Genomic DNA, 16,191 nt, shown 5'->3' on the forward strand with positions numbered 1-16,191 from the left:
GTAATCAAAGGCTGTTAAGTGCTTGTCAGCTTCTTTTCAAATTTAGTCTATGTTTATCATGAGAAAGACCTAATTCAGCAGCTACAGACCATTTATTTGTAAACTGATAGCACCCAGGAAGTATGTATTATATCATTAAAATATCCGCACTGTTGCAGAAACATTTGTTCTAAAGCAACTTCATTTTTCTGAAATATGACTGTGCCCAATCAAAAGTGAAGTCTTGTCATGCCTCTGCAACAAGGCTGCTCTCCAACACATGAAATGCTTTGTTTCCCAGCTCCTCTCTCCTCTAAGCCCTCTCCCCCAAGTCTTATGTTTGGTTTAGATTCTGGAATATATGCAGGGAAACACATGTGATTTTAGAGTTTTAGTTGCCCTTGGTGCTAATCCCAGTTTTTCCAGTTGCTCTCTCCTGTGGTAGTAGTTTGCTGTCCACAAAAAAAGTCAGATAAGCTTACACGGAAAAAGTTTAGGGTAGGTGCTGATGAACTCTTAAGATACAAAGATCTTCTTTTCAGGCATGTTGATGAAAGTCCTCTCTGCTATAATAAAATTAATTGAAAAAAATGAAGTCATCAGTTGAGGTAGTACAGCTCCACTGAAAGGATGAGCCTACGTCAGTTAACACTACCTGTGCACTAGATTCAAGACATGTTCAGAACTATCTGGCATTAAAAAAAAACCAAAACAAAACTGTGAAGAAATAGTCTTTTGAAGAAATGCATATTAAAGCTAAATACTCTTGGTGAAATATGAGAGGAAGATATACCTGTCCATTCTATCAAGTTGTTCAGATGTTTGTTGGGTGGAAAATAAATGGTTGTAGGAAGACTTAAAGCAATTCTGAGTGTTAAATTAGTCATGAAATACTGTTATCAGTGGAAAGCTTGGAGAACACCCAAGACAGAATTGAATTTAGAGGTAGGCATGATCATTTATTATTAATAAAACTTTCTGTTGAAGGAGTCCTGTGCTTAGGAAGTCATAACTGTTTTGCAAATCCATCATCCCAGACATTACAGGAGCCCAGCTCTCCGTCCCTAGGGCCACCTTCTACCCACAGTAGGATGATTGCAGTTGTCTGTGGTGAAGCTGCATGCGAGATTTTTGCCTCTGTTTTTAAAAAAGAGTAATTTGCTTAAGTTGAAAACAGTGAGATAACTGTCTTCACTATGACTCTAATGTGTCCTATCATTTTTTTCTGTGTCATTCTGCATAGTTTGAAAGACCAGCCCGTGAATTGAAAACAAACCTCTGTCCTCCATCTACCTCTTTTCACTGGTCACATATAAATATGTATGTATATTTATATATACACACACATACAGATGTGTGTGCTTGCACATGTTTCTGTGCTGGACTGTGGTACGCTCTTATTAAACTTTTCTCAGGATATGGACTTCATTTAACCTTAATATTTCTAGACCAATCAGCAGTTGCTCACTGTTGAACCACAACAAACTCTGATATATGTTTCTTATATTTTGCCTATAAAACCTGAAAACATTAATGTAGATAATTTTTTTTTCCACCCAGAATACCTGAATATTAGTTATGTGGATTGTTTTCTGACAAGGACTGCTAGAACTTACAATTAGTGTCCAGCTACAAGTAAGCGGAAGGTTTCCTTTGGCAGTGCAAGATGCAGTGCAATATTACTCAACAAGGGTTGTAAAAGGCATAGAAGTTCTCTTCCCCAACAGGAGCCTCGTTGCCATTAGACACTTCAAAATCAGACCACTGAGATGCAGACACTGAATGATATAACCCTACCAATGTGTGCATAACATAAGCTGCTTAGCTGGTTTAGCAATTCTCCATTGCCTCTCTATTTCGGGCATACAGTGTTGCTTCCAGGACTTTGACAGTTTGAGGCCAGTTACAATCAGCAATTCGAAAGCTGCATTTACATTTTAGGCAGCCATTTTCTTCTTTTTCCAAATCCTCTTTTTTGATGTTCAGGCTGCAAATAAATGATGCTGCGAGACCTGCACCTGGGAAGGCTGACAGTCTGCAGTGGCTAGTCTGGTTCTGTATACTGATAGCTAAACAAATCCGAAGTAACCTCATACAGTAGCCTTACTGCTTCTATTCCTGAGTGCACCATATCTTCAAATTTAATCTAAACAATACCTAAACAAGCTCACTTATTTTAAAATCATGAAATGTCAAGTCTAACTCTATAGACGCATTTTGTTCAGATTATTTGAAAGATCTCTTCACTAGCTAGCAGCCTTTGCTCAATGTATGGATGCATTTCACAGTTTTCCAAGTGCGTGCACCCTGAATGCTATAAGATCTCATTCCCCTCCTAAAAAGTCCTAAAAAGTATGACCTACAATTTTGGGTCTCACAACTACAAGGTGCTGTCATAAAATAGCACATAGTTATTGGTACTGGAACCATCCTCTGGATGCAATCAATGCTCTTTGTGCATAAACACAGCTTAAGGAGCAATAAACAAAACACAGTCATCCTACTCCCTCAAAACAGGGTAGATTGCACGTTGGTATTTTGGTTAGTCAGCCACCTCTCCGGCAATCAGAATAAGCAACTTAATTACATTTGATATTTTTGGAACCTGAAAGCACTGTTACAGCCACCTCTTAGAGGATGTGATCTATCTGCATTTATGGTGCTTTCATCTGTAAATTCATCTTTTGAGTAAAAGCAGGCCACATACTTACTTATGTATAAATTTATACTTGCTCTTAACTTGAAAAATCCCAAACCTATCAGTTATGTCCCACACCATCTGTATTAACTGATTTCTGTTGAGAAGAACCATAGGCCCCCCCCAACAAGTTTTAGAGACCTTTAATGCCAACAGCTTGATACGTTAGGGAGACACCATGGGCCATAATGATCATCAGTGTGGCAGAAGTCTGTCTTACCCTGCATTATGTCTGTGCCTAAAGTACCAAAATACCGTAACATTTAACTTGTTTGCACTTCTTGTTTCCTCCATCGTGAGATCTACAATACCATTCACTTGCTAACTCTGGAAAGTTCATGCGATTTCCATCACAGATTTAAAAAAGTCTGAAACAATCCAACCAGTTTCATGTCAGTTTTTCACTCCACTCCTACCTGTCAAGAGCACTGCAAGATCTCTGCAAGATCTTTTAGGCTGCACTGCAGGGAGTCAACATGCTTTTAGGTGATGGCAGTGTACCAATGTTAATTTGACTAACCTAGTTCAGCATGCAGTATGCAATTATTTCCTACTTGCCTGATTTTTTTTCTTTCCCCCCAGCCTATTTTCAATTTAATTTCTATTTTGGTAAGGAGTCTACCTTTCAAAACGACAGCTAGTCCACAAGCCTTCCATTATGCTGCAGCTGCTGCTGTTGTATTTGCCACTAAAAAATTCTCACCTTTTGTGACAATGGGAATCACAATTGCTGAATATATTATGTATAGAAATTCGATTGCTTTTTTTTTCCTGAAGGGAGGAAATGTGAGGGCAAAACCTTACAGTTTATTTCATGCTTCACTACAGTGTAATTCTAGACCCTAAGATTTCTACCATTCCTATTTTGGTAATGAATGGAATGTAAAAGGGAGGTATTTAAAATTAATTGCAGCAGTTCTGAGGGTTAAACCCGCTTAACCCAACCTTTTATTAAGAGAATGTCAACAGAGCATATATCTTGTCTAGGGAGTGCTGAGACATCATTATTCTTCTACCAGCATGTTTAGTTCTAAAACCTGGGATTTCTTCAGGTTCCTGTAGCCGTCATGCACACCATATACCCATCCCAAATTACAGTATCTGTTCTGAGCTACTCACTACAGCAGGATTTGACCTGAGAAACTCTAGAGTTTTGTTTTACTTTATTAACTTGGTGTACTTTTAAACAGTTTTTAAACAAAGTTTTTCCCTCGACCAGCAAGGGAATTTTCAGCCTGAAGTTCTCAGCAGCATCCGGTGAGGCTCTTGGCCAAGTTCTCCAGATACTGTACATCCACAAGGACAGCCTGCTGGCTCTTGCTGTGGCATTTTCTTAATCCTCAGAACAGATTTCCTGGATCTAGGAAATTTAATTCCTGACTCCTTCGACCCAGATGCTGGCAAAAGTGTAGTCTGCAGTCTGCACGTAATTAGGTGTGTCCATTTTTTCCTTTTTTTTTTTTTTTCTCTTTCTAGGAACTGGCCTTGCTGTTAAATTTTTCTAAAACAGTCATATTTATATGTTCAAAAATCCACTGTTGAGTTTCAGATAAAGGATCACATCTGTTCATGAAAATCTTCTTCTCAGCTGGGTTGCAATCTATGCAGCTGCTGCTTACCGGATGGAACAAAGTTTTGTCCTACAGGAATGAAAAAAAAAATAGAATTAAGTAGCAAATGCTAAGTCACTGGAAGTGTTCTCATTTTACAGAACATGGATTAACATAGCCCTATCTGAAATGATTTTGTGGTCTCTATGTGCTAACCTTGTGTAATAAACACAGCTATTATTAGGCAGCTGTAGAGAATGGAGTGTTTTTTTTTCCCTTGGGTTATCATCCTTCATGAAATCGGGGATTCAAGAAAGAATGAGGAGACATCCTCTGGTCTTTAACTAACAAACACATAATACAATGAAAACCAGAATGTCTTTTAATAATCTTTGCACATCACGTAATTGCCTGGAGCCTATTTAAATGTCTGAACCTGAAAAGCGGTTTTCTTTTGCTTGGATTTGTTTTTGACAGTTTCTGTCATGCTTCTGGGCAGGAGGATCTGTCTGGCAAATGGATGCTATTCAACTTGATGAAGATGTTAAAAATGAATTATTAACTGAAGTGGTGTGAGGAACAGACACAGGACTGATGATTTCAGTTCTCACCCCATGAAATGCAGACTTTGCCTATGGCCTTGATAAAACCAGCCACTGAAATATGCTCTCCTAATAAGAAGGAAATCCTAACACTCTTCTAGATTCCTATGGAGATTTTGGGAGGATAAGCATGGATTCATTTGCTTAAAAAAGGATATTTATTATGATTAGTTTTATTAATTTTAATTCACAAAACTGGAGTGAATTGTAAGTAAACTGGCTGTGAATCTTTTGTAAAGCAGAAACTAGCCAGATGCACAACTGGTATATGTGGGTTGGGTAGTTTTAACATACTTAGTCCATGTAGGCAAGTGTTTGAGAGAGACAGATGTGGGTGTGATCAGATGGTTTGAAAGTTTCTGGGGACTCTACATTTACTGTATCTGTTGAAACAAATTTCACCTTACTCTTGGTAAACCATATCCAGGCTTTGTCCCTCCATGACAAACATGCCCTGCCAGTGTTTTAACAGTAATCCAAGATGTGCTTGCTTGCCCAAGTTTGTGAGAGGGGAAAAAAAAAAAGGTACTTGTCAAATTGCAATTGATTAAAAGCTCACAAAACTGCTCTGGGTGCTGAGCAACAATCATACAGAAACTTCTCTTTACCTAAAAATATCTGACAATTCAAAAAGAAGTATGCAGACAAAAATAAATATCACACAATAAACCAATAAGAAATAGTATCTATTTAAAAACCCTTTTGAAGAAGAAAGGGTTTTTTGTTTTTAAATTTAGGAAAGATGAAACTGATTCTGTTTTGAAACACTATTAAAGTACAATGTCCTTTTTTTTATACTAGCATATGCAACAAAGAGTAAAATCGAAAGCATCTTGTGCTCTGACTGAGTGTGATGGTGTTACATCTGCCTTTCACAAACATTGGTTTTCATCTCCAGTATCTGCCCTCACCCCCAAACAGTGGGTAAACACACACACACACGGCTGTAACTCAGAAGGATGCCGTTGAACCTGACAGGACTAAATCAAACACTCCATTTTGCTCTACAAGGTGAGCAGGTAGAATACTTCAGCTTGCAAGAAGGGGCTAACTGTACCATGTAGGCTGTGGTGTCCGTATTATGAGGTGGGCCTGCAAGAACTCCCAAGCACCCTGTGGGGTGGTGCAGGAACCCATTTGCACCTTGCCAGCTCCTCCTGTCCTTCTTTGAGAGACTGGTGGAGTGGCACTGTCCAAATTCAGGACACAGTGACTGTGCCACGCCATGCTGCCTGACGTGGGGTCTGGGAGGAAGGTGGCACCTGGTTTTCCTTGCATTATAGCTGGGCATGAGGGTTAGCCAAGCTATTAGGAAGCTGAAGCTGGAATACTAGAAGCTGTAATAGCATAGCTGGTACAAGAAGAAACCAAACAGCTTCAGTACAAAAAGTGCCCTATGAAAAACACTCCAGCCTTTCCAAAGAGAGCTGGTGGTCTTTCTTCTCACAGAAATATCCAGGGGATGCAATTTCTGAGTGAAGCATTGTTGGTGCTTTCTTTCAGAAAGTCTCATTATAAGGAGAGGAGAGAGTCTTTTAAGAACAGGGACACAGTTATCACTCTGGAAAAACTTCTGGCTGACTTAGCTATATAAAAAGCCCTATTATTTTATCACTGCAAGCTTATGCTGACCTACAGTGAAAGCCTGCTGCTCTTATAGGTTTCAATGGAAACAGGCTCAGGACTTTCAGGGGTAACAGATATGTGTATTGTAGAGAAGAACTTTCCAAGAGAAGGATGTGAATTCCTCTTTAAACCAATATTACAAACCCATGAGAGCTCTTGTGGAGACACTTCTAACATCTGAAAACAGCAGAATGATTTTTTTTTTCTTCTGCATGAAGGCAAGTCTGAAGCATATTTGCAGAAGGAGAAACTTCTCCATAAGATAATGGGCCTCAACAGTTCAGGGGGTTGGTAATGAGACACAGAGCCTTTCATTTCTTCTAGGTCGCTGCTATAACTATGGTCAAGGTCAATAACAACTGGAAGTCATTATCTGGCTGCAGTGGTTTATCTGAAATTAGTTGGTAGCCCCAGCACAGTTTCAGCCCCAGAGCAGTTTCAGAAGGACAGATGTCCATATGATAAAAGCCACCATCACAATCACATGTCTTCAGTTGTCTGAGGAAATAATCTACATACCTGCCGTGTGAAGAGTGAACTTACTCTTCCAGTTTGTCCCTGAAGCTGTCAGGACAGTATGAGTAAACCACACTCTCTGGGCAAAGTTTTTGATGTTGTCAGTCTAGAGTCTATCATAATCACTAGATTCAGAGTAGAATTATTGTATAAGGAAATTGATTTTGCACAGTTTTTTAAAGACCTATGAAATCAGCCCTCTCTTGGATACTTGTGCTCTACAAACAGCACTCATGGGATGAGGGCACACAAATTGAATCATATTTTATCAGAACCAATGTATTACCTGTCAACTCAGAATGATGCTACATTGAAAACCAGGGGTGTATTCCTTCACTGGGAGAAATGGAAATTCGTAGGCACTATTGATCTTTGGCACTGGCATGCTTAGGAATCTCAAATAGAGTCAAGGAAATGCCTTTAGCTTGGGAAGCCACTATTCTCCCAAATCTCTAGAAATTTCAGTTTACTTACATTTCTCTTATGAATTTCTCACATTGCTCCCATCATTGACGGGAGCCCCATTATGGTGTCAACATATTTTTTTCCTGGTATTAAATTCACTTTCTTCTATTTCCAACCCATGGCAGTGTTTACGGTATTACTAGGATTCATTCTACTCCACTGCTTCTTACAGGGTTTTGTTAAAGGTATGGTTGGCTGTAGACCAATATTTTGGGTTGATCCTAAAAAACTGATTACTTAATATCACAGACTTACTAGGCTTTCAAATAATTGTTCAGATGTGGCTTAAGCAGTATGGGAATAGGAACAGTTTTTTGACACATGCTTATTAGTGTTAATTTTGGTTTCATTCATCTGTAAAGAATCCAGTTTGCACACTCTGAGATTGCACTGCAATAAAAAACAAGGTGTGGGTAATGGGGTAAGCTATTTTTTTCAGAAGAGCACTCCTTAGCCAAAGTAAAATATTAATGTATTCTACTTGCCACTAAAATATTTAAGCTGCTTTTATTTGCCAGTATCCAAATACAGGTTGGTAGGGTGCCTATGCTATAAGCATATGGAATTTTAAAACAGTGTCTGGCTTCAAACTGTATTTGCAGCACTTTGTAATCACATCACAGCCCTAACTTCTTACCAGTGCTCAAGGATGCAAATGATCATGAGGAAACCCATCTTTAAAAGACTAAAAACCTCTTATCTTCTAGTTTTATAGGAACAGTATGACAACATGGTAAGAAATGCTTCATATTAATTATATTATAAGATACTTAATAGCAAGGTAATTTTTCCTAAAGCATGGGAAAAATTATTGGCAGGATTAATACATGACCATTAGGGAACCATGTGGTGTCTGTAAGTGGTGCAGAGAACAGAACAGTTGACTGACTTGCTTTCTATTTTTATAAAGGAGGTACTTCTTGCATAAGAGGTTACTACTCTTATTTATTTAGGATGCAATTTTAGAAGCATACCATTCTCTAGGTAAAGGGCTCTAGTACAGATTCAGTTAAATCAAATAACATCCTCTTTATAGGTTTGGTTGCTTTTTGTTTTTTTTTTTTGGGGAGGTGGGGGTGTGGACACGACACGACACATGACCCACTATAAATCCTATTGCCAAGATGCTTTCAAAACTAGATAAGGATTATATCATGAGCATTTTGGAGGTATAGCTGTACCACCAAAAATCTCTATTGTAAATCTGCCCTGTATCTGAGGAAATAGACCATGTGAAACAATAACAAATTGCTTACTGTGCAGCCAAACTAAAACTAAGCCTAAAGAAAACAATGTATACAGAATTCTATTATTTCAAAGCAGTTTCTTAATTTGAAGGTTTATGCAATTAATCAGCTTGCTGTCAGCTTGGTATTACTGTTAAGACTGTTATAGTACTTCCATCATAACAAAATTTTGTGGTGTTTCTTGCTGTCTGCCTTGCAATTTTTATATGAGCCCTGTCAGCCTTCTGGAACTTAAAAATGAAGCTAGGCAGAGAATTTCATAGAACTCAAATAGTGTATTTTTTTCAGATGTCATTTTTTTTTTTAGTTATCTGCTGTATTCTGTCCTCATCAAAGGTGATGATCCTTACAGAGGGCAGCTCCAGACCTGCATTTTGTCTTATGAACTGGCTACATTAAGCACCAATGAAGTGCTAAAGGTATGAAAGCTTCTTTCTTGTAGCTCGGGTAGGCAAAAAGATAAATCATAAGAGTTCTGAAGCAAGAAGGTATTATTATGGCATTATAAAGCCAGATATGCAGCAATACAGCCATGACAACTTATATCCTCTAAATATCTGGCCTATGCATTCTAACTATATTACAGGTAATACTTCATTTTCAAAGGGAATACACTTCTGGAAAATCTTGTGGTGGATCTCCGACTGCAACATAAATAGGGTAAAAAGACACAGGTTAATAAGTAGTAACTCAGAAAAAGGGTTGGGGCAAACCTATTTTTATTAGTTCTGAATTAGTTTTATACTGTATGTGATTTCAAACTAGAAAGCAGTATTGAGGTTTATCTGGCAAAGACCAATTCCTGTCACTTTGGTCTCAGCTTAATCAAGGTTGTGGACAAGGCACAATGGCCAAAGAAAAGTGAAGGATGTGTGAGAGGAATCCTCAGCGCTTCAGAGAAATGTATGCCCTTATCCTGCATGGAATACAGAGTTTAATAGTGAAATATTTAATAAAGGCAACTTGCTGATTAACCATTTTAAAAACCTAACAACAAAAACTTGGTAGTATTACCAGGACTTTTTGCCCTCAATGAGGCTCTGACAGTTTCTAGTTTGACCTCCTGTTTCCAGTGATTTATAAAAATGGGCTGAAACTTAGCAAATCACAGTAGTGTCTAAGCTGCTTATCTTTAATTTATAAACTCCAACCTTTGGGCTTACAGAACTGATTTTAATGTTTTGTTTTGTTTTGTTTTTTTTTTTGAGATTTTCCTGCCACTTAGAATCTTTAAAATGTAGTAAAATAATAATGTTTAGCTCATGAGCAGCATTTCTTGCTGCTGTCACATTGGATGAAAATATTTCCAACAGAGCCTCTGTTAAAATGACACAAGCACCTTGAAGTGCCAGAATGGTAAAACACCTTTCAGGGAACAGATCCAACACAGACACCCTCTGAGCTGGATCAGATCCATTTTCATTTAAATTTGACCTAAATAGCTGAACACTCAAAAGGAAAATACTCTAGAGAGATTACCACAAAATTAAATTGGAATAAGATGGGGTGGATTTTAAAACAAAACTTCTCTGATGGGAAAACACAAGCCTGCATTAAACTGAATATAGGCTCAAGACAGTCTGAACCTCTGCGATGCCCCCCACAGTGACTCCAACCTTCCTATAGCTCCAGTGCTGGTTTCCCTTCATCCCGTGACAGTCATACAGCGTGACTGGGCTACTATGTGAAATGGCGTCGAAGCAGAACTTCCTGGTGTGAAGTGGCTCCCCAGGGCGGATGTCTTCTCTCCAACCAAAGGTGAAGAGCTAGAAAAACAATCAGGCAATATAATGATATATTACTAGTGAAAAACATTTAAAACCACGCACAAAGCTTGATGCAAGTTTCCCTTTCCCTACTCAGCACATCCCAGCTGCCAGTTAAATGAGATCCTGCCTGCATACAATTCAGTGATGCCAACTGACTTAATTAGTGTGTCAGCAGCGATGTGGAATACACCCTAGGAAGGCACAATCCCTAAGGTAGGGAAGAAAAAAAATCTTTGGTGACACAGTACTGTGGCAAGGAGAGGGGATACTCTGTAATAGTTACCTCAGGTAAAGCAGCACTCTCATGCCCTAGGACTACAGCTACCTAGGACTCAGAAAGCTTCTGTAGTGCTCCTCTAGCTCTCATTTGGGTCTGAAGAAGCTACCTAGAGAGATCTGCCTACCACAGCATCTTTCCCATGTTTAATGAACAGTTTCTTTCTGTTTATATGGGACAATGTTAGCATATACTCTCTCAACTGTCTTTTATCCCCCAAACAACACATGATAAATAATCATCTTTCTACTGCAAAACCTGTGAGCTACAGGCAGCTTGTTAAAGCCTTTTCCTCACTGCCTGAGAGAAATTGTGGTGGCTCACAGCTAATAGAGGAATCCTTCTCAATTAGACACCAGCTGTCTGAAATGATGCTGTGACACTGCAGTCCTTCAATCATCAGATGAAGGTGATGGGTCTGACAGCACCGAATTTAAAGATGCGGAGTGCATTTTCCTTTCCCATGGACCAATCCTTGCAGAAAACAGGTTGCAGGTTGTAAATGACTACCTAAAAGCTCTGCTGAGAGCTGTGAGAGTTAGGAATTCTTTTTTCCCTTTGTTTTTTTTGTGTGTGTCAGTGCTATTCTTCGACTTTCTGCATGACTTTTGATTTTCCGTAGTATAAATTGAAACACAACTCTGAGAAAGTGAGGCTCTCTTTAAATGAGCAAACCTTCCTAGTGGAAACTGTGTAGCTGTGATGGTTCATGAAGAACTGCATGCAGGCTCCTTATGCAGGGAAGCAGTTCCTCATACTGTCCCCAGTCTGCCTCCAGCACTGTAGCTACCTCATCTCAGGGTCCTTTCGTTCCTTGTCTGTAGCTGCTGCCTGCAATGGACCTGATAGAACCAGTATCTACAGATGATGCTCAGTGTCATATAAGTCTGATCCTGAACACTTCTGCTGTGGCTCCCAGGTTTTAACCCCTTCATTGTGATAGCTATCTTCTTTCCTTGGTCTTCCTAAAAGATACAGCTCTTAAAAACGCTGCATCTTCCATGCTGTACCATCCTCCAAATGCCACATTTGAGAGGCCTTACTGTTTCTATTGGCCCGCAGGCACAAAACACAATCATATATCTGATTATTTGCCTTTTTTGTTCTGTGTCTTATTGTAAGCCCTTGCTCTCTCTGTTAGCTGCTGTCACTCCCTATTTACTCCCATATTACAAGCTTCCTAGACCGCATTTTCTTAATCTGCTCCTGTGTCCTGCTTATTCTTTCTCCCAGAGTGCATTTTACATTTAACTGCAGTAAAATGCAGTGGGCAGCTTTAACTTCATTTTCAAAGCAATTTCTGCTTTTCAAAAGGTTAAGTCTTTTTCCACTTTTTTTCATGTTTCTTGGAAGCAGCATTATGGACTCCCCACAAAGATAACTTATCATTTCACAAGCAAAGACAGTAGTAAGATTTGGTACAGAAAAAATCTACACTGCTGTTTCTTTAGAAAAAGAGAAGCCTGAGATAATTTTCCTTTAAGGAAAAGCAAAAAAAAAAAGCCTTTTTTTTTTTTTCCCCTCTTATCCTTTACCTTTCTATAGCCAAGTAATAAAGCTAGAGTTCAAAGTGATGAATAACAAATACCTAGAGGAGTGGTGTGGAACAGTGGTTCTGTGATATTCTCGCTCTCATCATTACTACAAGAGAGGATACTCTTGCAGTACCTTCCTCACTTTTCCCAGTGGGTGACTCTCCAAATTTCTCATTCTGTGCATGACTGGTGAGCTGAGGGGCCAATTCCTGCTGCTCTCTGGACCTTGTCTGGAGGACTACTACCCCACTGAATGCATCAGTACATCTGAAAGAGCTCAAGCTAACCTTTAAATCAGATCATACTGATCCAGGGTATCCCTTTGCCCTTTCCACTCCTATGTGGTTTCTAAAGACTGCCAGGGCTGTGTCCTCTCTGAAAGTCAAGACATGGTAACAGATAGGGGTTTTTTATTCCCTTCCACTGAAAGCCAGGATCTGTGTAATACTAGATCTCAATGTTTAGACTAGCACAGATTCTTTTTCCTCCTTCTTAGTCTTCTGTTTAGTAAAACCATGTCATTTTAAAATCAAGAAGTACGTCTCGTCCCTAGTAATACTATTACAAAATCAACCTCGTTAGGGGCAGGAACTCAGTTTTAGGGCTGAGAGAAAAAAAGATTGGAAAAAAAGTTATACTTGTCTATACACCCAATGAATATTAGGATCTTGTAATTACAGACAAAATTTGAAGACTACAGTCCTTCCAATCTCATCATTGTAAGCTATCCTCTATTATTCAGCAGATTTTCTCTAGTGAACGCTAAATCCCGCCAATATAAAACTCTCTGATGCATAATGTGCAAAACCGCTATATGTTACTAGTTGAAGTCCTGAGTACATAATGCTCAGTTTTGCCACCATCTGTCACTTTGGATTTCGTTGTTTCTTTGACCTAAGCTGTGAGGAGCCACCTGTTTTAGATTTTATGAGAAGTGGACGAACCCTTTGGCACCCCTTCATTCATTCCTGTTTGCTTGTTGATTTGAAACAAGGCTGCACCTGAATTTCCAGACACATTATTAACAAACAGCAGGCTGGTTCTTCACCTGCAGCCTGCAGGGCTGCTGCTGTTCACTGCTCCCTGCTGGACCCAAGAAACCCTCTGTCCTGGCTCAGGGGATGCTCATTCTGCTCCTCTGCCTTCTCTCATGTCACAGAGCCTGCAAAACACAGCTCCATCCTCCGCACTTGCAACCAAGCAACCCTCAGCCTTCACGCTTTAGCTTTTCATGCAGCCTAGCCCTGTCATGCAGTAATTGGGGAAAATACAGCTTTCCAGCTTCATTTATAATTGGCACAGGGCCTGAAGAATGATTGCCTGATACAGCCATTGGCTTTAGACCATCTATAGGACAAAGGCCCTTTTGATACCACTGATGTTTTCCAGCCTGACAACATTGCTCAATTACTCTGCCTGGCTGGGGTCTGTCAGCTGGAGTGGTGCTTTGACTGTGGCGTTAGGCTTCAGCGAACATGCGCCCCGCACCAAAGATGAAACCCCACGGTTCAGAACTGCACTCTGACTTGAACTATACCTTCAAGTAGAGAAGAAGGAGCTGGGCAGGCTGCATGGCTACTTGCTGGGCCATGTTAGAGGTGATTCCTGTTGACCTACTCCCTGGCCAGGCTGGGGGACTTGAGAAGAGTGTGATGCCTGTCGTTTTCCTTTGCTGCTGGTTATTAGTTCAGCAGAGTTCCAGTTTCCCCTGAAGCCAGAAGTTAGCTCTGGGAAGACAGAGGTGGGAGAACGCCATGTGGTGCCATCCTCCTGCCCCTTTCCTTCCCCTCTGGTTTTTAATCTTGGGGAAGTTTCCAGAAACTGCAGCAACACTCATCCTCAATTCCCACCCTTCTCCTGTTCACCAGAAAGCCTGCAAGTGCCCCACAAACCTTTAGTCTGCTGTTTGCTCGCCAGGGCTTGTACAGCTCTGGGGTGGAATGTATCCTTCTTCTCCTGGGGGCTGCTAAAGGGCTGTGCCCCTCACCACGGCAGCTGAGACTGTCAGCTTTTAATTCCTGCCCTGGTAATGTGACATGAATCAAGTGGCACAAAGTATTATATCTCTAGAGGCAGCGGCAGCACTGACACCAGTCGCAATCAAGCTACTATAGTTTGCCACTGAACAATCTATAAATTTTATACCGGAAGTTACAAAACCAGATCAGTGTCAATCCATGCTATTGGAGATATGATAATAAAATGCTTGGTATTTTCAGTAATACTTCTGGTTTCTACTGGCATATACAGAAATCACGTAGGCAACAAACTCAGGAAGACATAAGCAACAAAGTGGAGCTCTCTGAGGGTTTATCAGGTGTTCAGCAGTTGTTCCCAAATACTCTTTAACAAAGTTAATCTTCCTAGCTTGCTGTGGTGCAAGTGGAAGATGACATCTCTTCTCCTTGGGTGATGTTTCATTAGACTGTGGTCATACCTGCACTGCAGGTAATGCCTCTGACTGGGCAGCCTTTAGGATTGAGTATGGAGAGCTAGTTAAGAAACATCCATGAAAATATACCAATCTAAATACACTTTTGTGGGAATCTTTTAACTTCTATCAACTGTCATCAACATAGAGACAGATTTTGCTTGCCAAAATGGAACTTCATATTTTGCCTTGCAGGTTTCTGGGGGGCTACAGGACATGGAGATGTTGGCTATGGCTGGAGTAGCAGAAGCCCAGGTGCTAACACAGTGCTCATGTTCCCTCCACTGTGAGCTGCAGGAAAGTTCAGGAAAAAGTGGGAAAAGGATGTTATATTGTTTCTGAAAAAAAATCCCCCAAGCTCCGCATCACCAAAATGTTCTGGCCTTCTAAAATGAAAAATTTTCAGAACTTCTTTTCTAGAGGAAAATTGAAAGTTCTCCTCTGCATGAAATATTTTGCACATACTGTAATTTCCTATGGGATAGATATTCTGAGTTTCAGCCGAGTCTACTACCTCGTTTGCTTCATCTTTTATTTTATCAGATTCTGTGATTCTTTCCTTTCTTTCTGAGCTGATATCTTTAAAATCTGTACCTTGCACAAACTCACTCTTGAAATCTATCAGCCAGATGAACATGTCTCATATCAGGAGTCTGAATACTTGAATAAAATTAGTTTCTAAATGAATCCAGAAACCAATAGGATATTACCACGACTAAAATTACGCAAATAAAAAGTTGCCCAGCAATACAGTATTATACTGTATTTGGTATTGTATCAGGTCCTTATCTGGTAAGGTAAGGTAAGAGACAAAATCATCTTTCTTCTAAAACTTCTATTTTGTAGTTTTAGAAAATAAAGTTCCTTTCTAGGAGAAAGTGAAAGTACATGTATTTATTATAATAAATTACATTATAGTTATATTGTTTACATATATGAATAAATTATATATTTTTAATGTATTACCCTAATTATCTTCTAAAGATTCCTAAACATATCTTGCATGATTTCTAGGATTTTGATTGACAGGTGGATAAACTATCAGTAACTGCGTTCATATCAGTGGTGTCATGCTTTTGGCTGGGATAGTTAATTTTTTTTTCCTAGTGGCTGGTACAGTGCTCTGTTTTGGATTTAGAATAGGAATAATGGTGATAACACACTGATGTTTTAGCTGTTGCTGAGCAGTGTTACACTAAGCCAAGGACTTTTCAGCTTCTTATGCTGCCCGGCCAGCAAGAAGGCTGGGGGGGACACATGCAGATGGGAGGGGACACAGCTGGGACAGCTGACCCCAACTGGCCAAAGGGATATTCCATACAGTATGACATCATGCTCAGATATAAACTAGGGGGAAAGCTGGATGGGGGCTGCTGCTTGGGAACTGGCTGGGCATCAGTTGGCGGGTGCTGAGCAACTGCATTGTGCACTTGTCTTGTACATTATTCTAGCGATTTTATTACTATTATTCTTACACCCCCCCAGTCTCTCCCCCC

General features: G+C 39.8%; 1 protein-coding gene across 1 annotated transcript in view; it reads right to left on the reverse strand.

Moving 5' to 3' along the window:
• Window positions 1-3,369: 3,369 nt before the first annotated feature.
• The window catches only part of GALNTL6 (polypeptide N-acetylgalactosaminyltransferase like 6), a 315,463-nt gene continuing 302,641 nt past the window's right edge, over window positions 3,370-16,191 (reverse strand). Inside the window, exons 11-12 of the mRNA XM_026847007.1 lie at window positions 10,300-10,449; window positions 3,370-4,317 (exon numbers count right to left, since the gene is read on the reverse strand). Coding sequence (XP_026702808.1) covers window positions 4,150-4,317; window positions 10,300-10,449 — 318 coding nt within the window. The 3' untranslated portion in view covers window positions 3,370-4,149. The remainder of the gene's footprint in view (window positions 4,318-10,299; window positions 10,450-16,191) is intronic.

The sequence above is a fragment of the Athene cunicularia genome (assembly GCF_003259725.1).
Source record: "Athene cunicularia isolate RWA chromosome 4 unlocalized genomic scaffold, athCun1 chr4_part1, whole genome shotgun sequence".
Taxonomy (NCBI): Eukaryota; Metazoa; Chordata; class Aves; order Strigiformes; family Strigidae; genus Athene; species Athene cunicularia.